General features: G+C 42.5%; 1 protein-coding gene across 1 annotated transcript; it reads left to right on the top strand.

The window, feature by feature from the left end:
• Positions 1–57: 57 nt before the first annotated feature.
• Positions 58–9122, top strand: SIX4 (SIX homeobox 4). The gene is made up of 2 exons (XM_029964154.1): positions 58–778; positions 3226–9122. The coding sequence occupies exons 1-2, from the start codon at positions 58–60 to the stop codon at positions 4020–4022; spliced, it is 1518 nt and encodes a 505-aa protein (XP_029820014.1). The 3' UTR covers positions 4023–9122.
• The last annotated feature ends 245 nt before the right edge of the window (positions 9123–9367 follow it).

Genomic DNA, 9367 nt, shown 5'->3' on the forward strand with positions numbered 1-9367 from the left:
GAAACTCTCGCAAACTGTGTTAAAGCCTTGGTGCAGAGATCCTGGCACGCCGTGGTAATGCAATGTCATGTCTCCATCTTTTCCCGTAGCGAGTCAGATGGCAACCCTAGCACAGAAGATGAATCCAGTAAGGGACAGGAGGATTTATCTCCCCATCCACTCTCCAGCTCATCCGATGGCGTTACCAGCCTCAGCCTTCCCGGCCACATGGAGCCCGTCTACATGCAGCAGCTTGGAAACACTAAAATAGCCTTGAGCTCGTCTGGTGTCTTGCTGAATGGAAACCTCGTGCCTGCCAGTACCTCTCCTGTCTTCCTCAATGGTAGCTCTTTTCTTCAGGGACCCAACGGTGTCATACTCAATGGACTCAGCGTGGGCACTTCGCAGACAGTTACTTTAAATTCGCCCAAAACTGCGTCAAGCATTGTGAGCAACGGGGTGTCCATTACTGACATAATATCACCGTCATCAGAAGATGTTAAAGACTTCAAACTCCTTCAGGCTTCTGTCCCCAACGCCACAGCAGCCACATTCAGCCCTAGCAACATCCCAGTCTCTTTCCCAGGATTGATACCGAGCTCAGAGGTGAAAAGGGAAGGCGTAGAAACTGCTGCTTCCCAAGATGGAGGCTCTGTAGTTACTTTTACTGCTCCTGTCCAAATAAACCAGTATGGCATTGTCCAGATCCCCAATTCAGGAACAAATGGCCAGCTGCTGAACGGAAGCATTGGTTTTTCTTCTCTGCAGCTGCCTCCTGTTTCTGTGGCAGCTTCACAAGGTAAAAGTTTTGTCTCTTGCAGTAAGAGGTATGAGGAAAAAGTTGGAATGAGGCACACTTGGCATTTAGAGAAGCTGTGGTCCTTTTTCTCCGAGGTACCTGGGTTGTATCTCTGCCATGGCCACACACAGAACATCAAATAACATCAAATAATACCTTTTGCTTCCCTTTATAGTGGGTTATGCTCGTGGGCAGACTGTTAGATGAGGCTGAGCTCTGCTAAGACCAGGGAAGGAGGTCTGGTAATTTACGCCGCTTTCATCTCATGCTGTTCACAGAAGTCTGTGATACCAATCTTCACAAATATCTGTAAATTTTGCACATTTCAGTAGTCAAAATATTCCCCATTTGCCTCTGAATTTTTCCAATGAGAAGGTTCATAAAAATGAAAATTGCGGCAGCTGGAAATTGTTACCACTGGTGCTCTTGTGGTGGTTGTTTTGTTTTTTTGTTTTTTTAACCAAAGCATGTCATAAAAATACATATTAAATTACTGTAGACACAACAAGACCAAGCAGTTACACTTGTGCATTTTCTGTTCCGTAATTAAGAAAGATTAAACTTGAGGGAAGCAATTGAAGTAAGCAATAGCTCGTAGATGTAAAATGTGAGGGTATTTGGATAAAGCTACCCTCAGTCCAAGGGAAATATGTCATCACAGGTTCACGTGCCAAGTGTGCAGGCTCCTCCCCGAGTTTGCTTTAGAGTTTGTCTTAACATACCATAGACTGAACATTGCAGCCAGCCAGGAAGAATCCCAGGGAGCACAAACCTAGTTCTGTATCCTTGTTTTGAAGCAGGTCAGTTAAAATGCACAGCTGAACACCTTTGTTACTTACTAGACACTGTATGTTTGGTTATGAAAATGATTAAATTGGAATGAATCTCTTTAGTTTCGGGAGCTGTGAATCCTATACGGAAAATCTAATTGTGCTCATATGCTTCTTTGAATTAAATGTGTATAGGGAGTGAATTATTCTTGCTGGAGCACGGAGAAGAACACATTTTAAATGGGTGCACAAACACATTTTAAATGGGTGCACAATTATAAGCTCCTAAAATGTGGCACTCACAGGCACTAGAAGTTGTTGGTACATGGTTTAACCAAGATTAAAGAGAGAAGACATTTAGTCTGAATGCCACCTGTAATTACAAAAGCCACTTAATCCACATGCTCCAAGGCATAAACTGACAGCCAGCAACGGTGAGAAAGAAAGTTCTGTCCCCTAAGTAGTGTGGGAGTATTGTGCTTGAAAGTCCTCAGATTCATGAGGACTTTAACAATCAGCATTGTTAAAAATGCTGATTCCCACTGGAGAGTGGTCCACCATATGTCTGGCGCAGAGAAAAGTTTTGGTTTTTTATAACATGAGATGGATGGATAGCTGGCTGCCTATTCCAAGTGAAGCATGCTGCAGGCTATTTTAAGTAAGCCACAGTAAATAATACAGATAGGTAACTTCAAATTGCCTCACTTTATTCTCTGGTTTACACATATGCATAACACCTTCCAAAAAATCATCATTGATAAACGGGAATTGACAGGGAGATAAAATATTCCCCATGTGAGAAATTCATCTTTGCTGCACTTCTGAAAACTTCAGGTGCATCCAACTGTAGCCTTCTATAATTAAACTGCTTTTGAGAAAGAGAGGTGTTTGGAGTGGGACCCAGTCCCGAGAGCCAGTATTTCTTATTTTAGGAGGTATCATAATGACAACTTACATGCTATGTCCAGTAAAAACAACTTCAGGTCATCTCTGGCCGCCTCTCCTTGCTTTGGCTCACTGCAGCATCACGCGAGCAGTGCTGTGGCTTTCAGCAAGGGGAGGCAGTGCTAGGTGACTCTACACAGTGGATGTGGCAGGGTTAGGATTTTAGAAATATGTGATAAAGCAAGGTGAAAGGCAATAGATCCGACTGCTTGACAGACTACCCCATTAAACTGATAGAAATTACCGGTTTTTCGTGTTTTCTGGGCAGGCTGACTCTGGGCAGGTTCTGCCCAGCAGGAGTGGATTTCATGTGACGTGCCTCCAGTTCCCACACACAAGCTGTAGTCTGTCACTGAACTATCTTTAATAGCTTTTCATGCTTCTATTCTTAGAAATGGAGTGGTGGCAACTAGTGAAGGCCAAAGCACGTTCATTTTAGTCACATGGCTGGAGACTGTTTGCCCCTAACAAGAGTCTGAAAGATACCTCATATACCAGAACCCTTTTTTTTTTGTTTTTCTTTCTAGAAGCTGTTTTTGTTAACAGCTTTTATTTCTTTATACCAACCTCTTTTTCACCTGTTAAAAAAATTGCTGTTCAGTGTTGTGTGAGATATTAGCATACATGTGTACTGCAAACATAAAAAAGAGCAGAACTTCTTACAGAAATGCCTGCACAACTCTCTGCCAGCTGTAATCTCTGTTTTCCTTTCTTTTGCTTCCCTTTCCCTAGGTAATGTTTCAGTAAATCCCAGCACATCTGATGGAGGAACTTTCACAACTGACTCTTCAACAGTGCAGCAAGGAAAGGTTTTCTTCAGCCCCCTCGCTCCGAGTGCAGTGGTTTATACAGTTCCCAATTCAGGCCAGGCAGTAGGCTCTGTCAAGCAAGAAGGACTGGAAAGAAGCCTGGTGTTTTCTCAGTTGATGCCAGTCAGTCAGAACACACAATTAAATGTAAACATGTCTTCTGAAAATATATCCAGCGGAGGACTCCAGTCCCTGGCCTCCTCGTTAGTGAATGTAACGCCCTCCCATAATTTTTCCCTCACGCCACCAACTCTTTTAAATGCTGCAGAACTGAACTCTGGTATCTCGGAGGGCCAGTCCATGTCATCACCCGTGACCAGTACCTCTACAGTGATATCTATCAGCAACACTAACTATGCAACCCTTCAGAACTGTTCCCTCATTACCAGTCAAGATCTGTTGTCCATTTCCACTGCACAGCCCGTGCTTGGAGAAATAGTTTCTACGAGCGGAGACCGTGTCAGCCACCCCTCTGCACAAGTACACCAGGATTTTGGCAGGGAGCACAGGTTAGTCCTGCAAGCCGTACCTGACGTCAAAGAGAATTTCTTACCTAATTCTGAGAGCAAGTCAACTGGCAATTTAATGATGCTGGATTCCAAATCCAAGTATGTTATGAGTAACATGGTTGACACAGTTTGTGAAGAACTGGAAACGGACAAAAAAGAACTTGCCAAACTGCAGACAGTTCAGATAGATGAAGATATGCAAGACTTGTAACTTTTTTTTTTCCCCCTTTGCTTTCTGTTTTAATAGATAAGTCTCCTGTTGAGGCCCTAACAAGCACCGAGTGGGGTGTTTGGTGTTTTTTTTTTTTGTTGTTGTTGTTTGTTTGGTTTTTTTTTTTTTTCATTTAAAGAAACCAGAAGAACATTTGAATGGTCTGAATTGATGTACAGAGGAATTTCCAGCAATGGAATTAGGTTGCCACACTTGGTTTGCATGCAGTATTCTCTTTTAAGCAGATTAAAGGAGAAGGGAAATGCCAGGGCAAGTACTGAGTGAATGGGTACAGGTTTGGCTACCAGATGCTACCCTGAAAATTTAACTAGACTCTCCATAGTACAACATACTCTGAACAGTAAGTATACACTCCTAACTTCAGATAGAAAAATCTCGCTCCAAAACCGTAGGAACAATGCAGTCACTTTTGCTGTTTACTTCCAGTCCATGGGCATTGAGAAATTTTCAAGGAACTCTAGACGATACCTCTCCGGCTACTTTGATGTTGTTTGAGGTTAAGAATCGAAACAAAGTCGCGAATAATATTGTTACTGGTGTGTTTGCTTTTTATCCAGCAGACTTGCGTTCAAACCAAAAATCTCACGTCAATCATGTACAGGTTTCTAAATGCTGCGGCGAGCGTTTTGTCAGTGCACCAGAAAAAGCATCATCTGAAACTCTAATTATGCAACTCAGAAGCTTTCTCTCCAGTATGAATGTAAATATTGTTTCAGTTCTTATAAAGGAGACTTTTTTTTTTTTTTTTTAATTAGTACAATGGATTTTATTTATGGTTTATGTTCCCTTTCACTTTAGACACAATGCATTGAAAAGGAAAACGTTTTCTGGCTGTTTAATTTATTTTTATTGTTTGAGCAGGAAGTAAGCGTAGTTATTTCTGACAAGGTTTTACTTTTTTGTAGTTTTTTTTTCAAGCAATAGACTGTAAAAGTAAAATGTTAATCACACTGAAACTAGAAAATGAATTCCCAGTCTCACAAACCCAGGAGGTCACTGTCTCTACCCCCTCTGTCTTTGTGTTCAGGGGCTTTTTGTTTGTTTTGTTAGTAATTTGCGAATTAGTTGAACCTTTTTGTGTATTTTTTACAGAATTCCACGTGCCTTTCTTCCTAGTGGCCTTATCTTTGTTACTAAAGCACAGTGGCAGGAGGCATAAAAACACTGATTTGCAAATATCCGTCCTCAGGGCCAAATCCTGATGCCTTACTTCTGCAAGTAGACCCTCTGACTTGGGTACTTGCACGAGTAAGAAGAGAAATTTTAAGTCTTCTGGACATCGTGGGTGACATTTACTGGCGGTGCAGAGAGCCAAAGGTGGGTCCTTCCTCACCAGGGCAGGAGGAGTCTGGAGAGGGATCATGGGCACAGCTGTTGTGCTGAGGGAAAGGTCTTGGCTGCAGCCTCGGGCAGATGAGCAGGAAGGGTTGGATGGGCAGGCCAGGGAGGGGAACCCAATGTTTACACGGGCCCATTGGCCAAATAGCCCGTGTGGGAGGAATTCGGCTGCTGGTTGAGCAAGCAGGTCTCCATCCAGGAGTGTTCTTGTGTGTGTATTTATAGATCTTTCCAGGATGAGCAGCCTGAGGGCTGATGGTGGGAACTGCAGCTCTGAAGGGCTCCTGGCAGCAGCCATGGTCCCTGCCTGGCTGGGGATGGGTCTCCACACCTTTCTCCCCAAGGACAGCAGAAGCAGGTGGGCTCTGGGCAGGTGGAACAGATCTTACCTTTCCTCCAGAGGAGTTTTTTTTGTAGCATGGGAAAGCACGTCCTTAAGCTTTAAAGTAATAAGAAGAATGCAGATGTACAAAAATGACATGCTGTTAATCCTTGCGGTCTTGTTTTGTTATTTTTTACTCTAATGTGAATATATACAGTAACTAAAGCATGTGTTTATCCTCATCAGGGGCCTGGTCTGAAGCCTTTGGAAGGCAAGGGGAAATCTTTTCATAAGCTTCTGTGGGGTCCAAATGAGGCTCAGGACAAAGCAAGGTCACTCGTAAAGGACAAAAAAATGGAAAGGAAGGATGATTGAGGTAGCACATCCCAGTCTGTTTGTCTTGGCTATAACTGGTTCTGTGGAAAGCCTTTGAGGAACGAAGGTTCTTCGTGCACCGTGCGCGTGGCATCGGTGCCCTCGCTGCAGTTTTGCACTATATTGAATACAGCGTGTTTTCCAGGGTTTTCTGTGGAACCTTGAAGCTGAGCCCTGTTGGTGATCACTGGAGTCCTTGCTGCAAGCAGGAGTCCCTAGGGCTGGAGGGAAAAGGGCAGGGAAAGGGAAGAGCAAGTGTGCAAGGGGTGCACTTTGCAGCTGTACGGACTCGCTGGTTCTCTGCAGACAGAAGCAGCCCATTAGCAGTTGGCTGTCCCCATGTGCTCCCAAACAAACAGGGTGCTTGAGGCAAGGGCTTTAGAGCAGAGATTATCACAAGCAGAACATGGAGCTGTATGTTCCCCTGGCACAACTTTCCCTGACGTTGAGGGGAGCTCCGCGTGAGCAGGGAATCGGATAGGCCGGAGTTCTCCTGTCTGCTCTGCTTGTTTATCTGCTTGCTGGGCCCCAGCATGAGCAATCTGCTTCCCACCTCGTCTTCACCCATAAAACCAAGATGGTGATGACAGTAACAGTAATAGTAGCTGTAAATGCTTTGCATGAAATTGTTCGGCCATTTGGAAAATTAGAAATACCCTGTATCATTGTCATTTTAATGAAGAATGTGCTTGGCTCTGAAGGAGTTCACTGAGGATTAATGTTTGGTTTGTGAAGCTCAGACTATATTTGGAGGCAAGCTAGGGAATATTTCAGAGCACCTGTTGGTGAGATCAGGTCTTATAACTGAAAAGACTGTGGTGTTACATTAGTACCTGTTACTCTTTTTTTTTCCTCCTTTGCATTCATTGTGTTACTGAGGCTCTGAATTCCATGGCTTTGCAGCACAGTTGACATGAAAACTGTGTATGTTGTTACAGTGGCATGTATCTTGGAGTGTCTGGTACTTCTAATAGGAGACTTCCCACTCTTCAGTGGGAGTGGAGGATGTACATAAAAGCAGTGGTTTGGGACAAAGTAAGATTAATCTATTCTAGTCTTCCAGATATCAAGTAACTTATTATTATCTTTTACTCTTTCTTTTTCACATTGAAAATAAGTGTCATTCCCTCCAGATAACGTAGTTATAGCCTCATGTTTTCTGCAGGTACATATGCACAATATAAAGACTCATTGCACGGTACAATGTTTTTAAAATAGAAATTTAAATAAGTAGTTTTACTCCTTATCAAGGTTAAGTTTTTATTATGTGGCCCTCAAGCAAGCAGGGTAACTGCTCTAAATAGACAATAATCAAAGCCCCGAGAAGTGTCCAGGGACGGATCCTTGGCTGCTGTAAATAAGGCATTGCTCCACTGATTCCCAAACCCAGGATTTAACGTGGTGTTTAGGGGGTATGGATGCTGGTCTCCCACACATGTGAAGGCAGTGGAGTGTCCAAGCCCCACAGACAGCCCTTATTATCACATTTTGTTGTTTAAATGGAAGGTATGTCTACCTGGCATACACATTCCTTCTCCTCCCTCCCTCTCTCTCTGTTATGGATGAGAATAAACGATCATTTCAACCTCACATATGTTTGTAACTTGTAAGTCCACTGGTAATCTTACAGGAAACATTGCCAAATTCTACTACTTTTTTGGTCCCAGACTCAGCTTTAAAAACTACGCTTAGAGTTTAAGCAAATTCTTACAAAGCACGATGTTAAAAACCCCTCTGTTCTTTACTGCTTTTGATTAAAGCTGCCTCTTTTCCACCCAGAGTTTTGAGGAAAACTTGTTAAATTGAATGCTCTGTCTGGACTATTTGCAGCATTATTCCTGTAGTCTTACCTACAAGGACATTTCAGCAATGTAAATATCACGGACAGCTAATGGCCAGGTCCTCAGCTGGGCTAAACTAGCACATTTCCATTAATGTCCTCTCATGCCAGCTGGGAATATGGTCCATTCATTTCACTGGTGTTAGGTCAGGGACGAATTTGGCCCCGTAGGTGGTGGCAGCACGAACCAGAGCACAAGGCTGACACTTTGGTAAAACCAAACAGTCACAGTCTATCAAAGCATATACCTCTTCCCATTTACTGCTTTTCCCTATCTGTGGATTCAGGAAGACACATTCAGAAAGCAACTTTACCCAGAAGTAAGGCTGGAACTGTCTTTATTGTTATTACCATCAATCTGATGTTGATGATAATAATGGACAGGTTCTGACTTCAAATCCTGAAAAATCACCTCAATAAGTATTTTCAGTTTAATTAAGCAGGGCAGAATTTGGCCCTATGTGCACAGGAGCTTTTCACACACAGAGATTTCCAGTGCCTGTGCACTTTCCTTAGCAAAGGCAGATGAACAAGAGGGTGCATCTCTCCAGTTTCATATGAAATGTGTGTGCAGGACTCTGGGGGGCATGAATTGCCTAGTGCTTGTGGTCAAGAAGTATGTCAAATCATCAAAAGAATAGTAACTTTATAATTCTGGAAACAAAAATTGTGTTATTTTACAAGCAAGGATACCTGAAGTCTTCCTGTATCTCCTAGCAGTTATTACCTTGAAGGATATTTTATACCTTAGTTGTATGTTTCATATAATTTAAAACTTGCTTCTTAAATTTCTGAACTCAAGGATGGGGGGGGGGAGAGTGAATCTTCTGACTTTCAGGATTCACATTCAGAGGATGTTTGTTCTTTTTGCTGCATGTACTGTTTGTCCAGAACACTAACCAGTTACTTCTCCGATATGGGTTTATTGTGCCTTACAACAAATACGAAACTTAAGCGGAATGTACGTGTTAGAGGAGGGAATAATCAAGGAGACTTTACTGCACTGTTAGGTGATGCTGCCCCAGAGTGTATCATCAGACATATCTGTGCTTAATTACCCAACCAAAGAGATCTAAAGTATGTATGTTTGTTGTACTGTAATAGGGGTTTGTGCCTGGACAATTAAGTGTTTTATTTGTATTCTGAGATGATGTGAACTTATTTTTCTAAACACTATACTGAATAAACTTTATATTTATACACATCTTGTGTAAATATTTCTGTGTGGATAGCATGTGAGGGCTTTGAATTTTGAGTTAGAAAAGCGATCTAAAGTAGAAAGTTGGCTTTTAATGACTCATCATGAAGGTGATGGCAACTAGGAGCACCTGTGCTTGCCACAGATTTGATCTAAACCCTACTTAAGCTAGAATGAGACTTTCTGTTAACTTGAGGGGGTTTTGTCAGACCCTAACTTTGCTTCTAAAATACTAAATTAAAACCCGTAAA

The sequence above is a fragment of the Manacus vitellinus genome, unplaced genomic scaffold, assembly GCF_001715985.3.
Source record: "Manacus vitellinus isolate BGI_N305 unplaced genomic scaffold, ASM171598v3 scaffold_6_pilon, whole genome shotgun sequence".
Lineage (NCBI taxonomy): Eukaryota > Metazoa > Chordata > Aves > Passeriformes > Pipridae > Manacus > Manacus vitellinus.

Coding starts and splice junctions, on each gene's coding strand:
- SIX4 (XM_029964154.1), top strand. CDS start 58: ATGCAATGTCATGTCTCCATCTTTTCCCGTAGCGAGTCAGATGGCAAC. Junction 779..3,225: donor TTCTGTGGCAGCTTCACAAG/GTAAAAGTTTTG, acceptor CCCTTTCCCTAG/GTAATGTTTCAGTAAATCCC.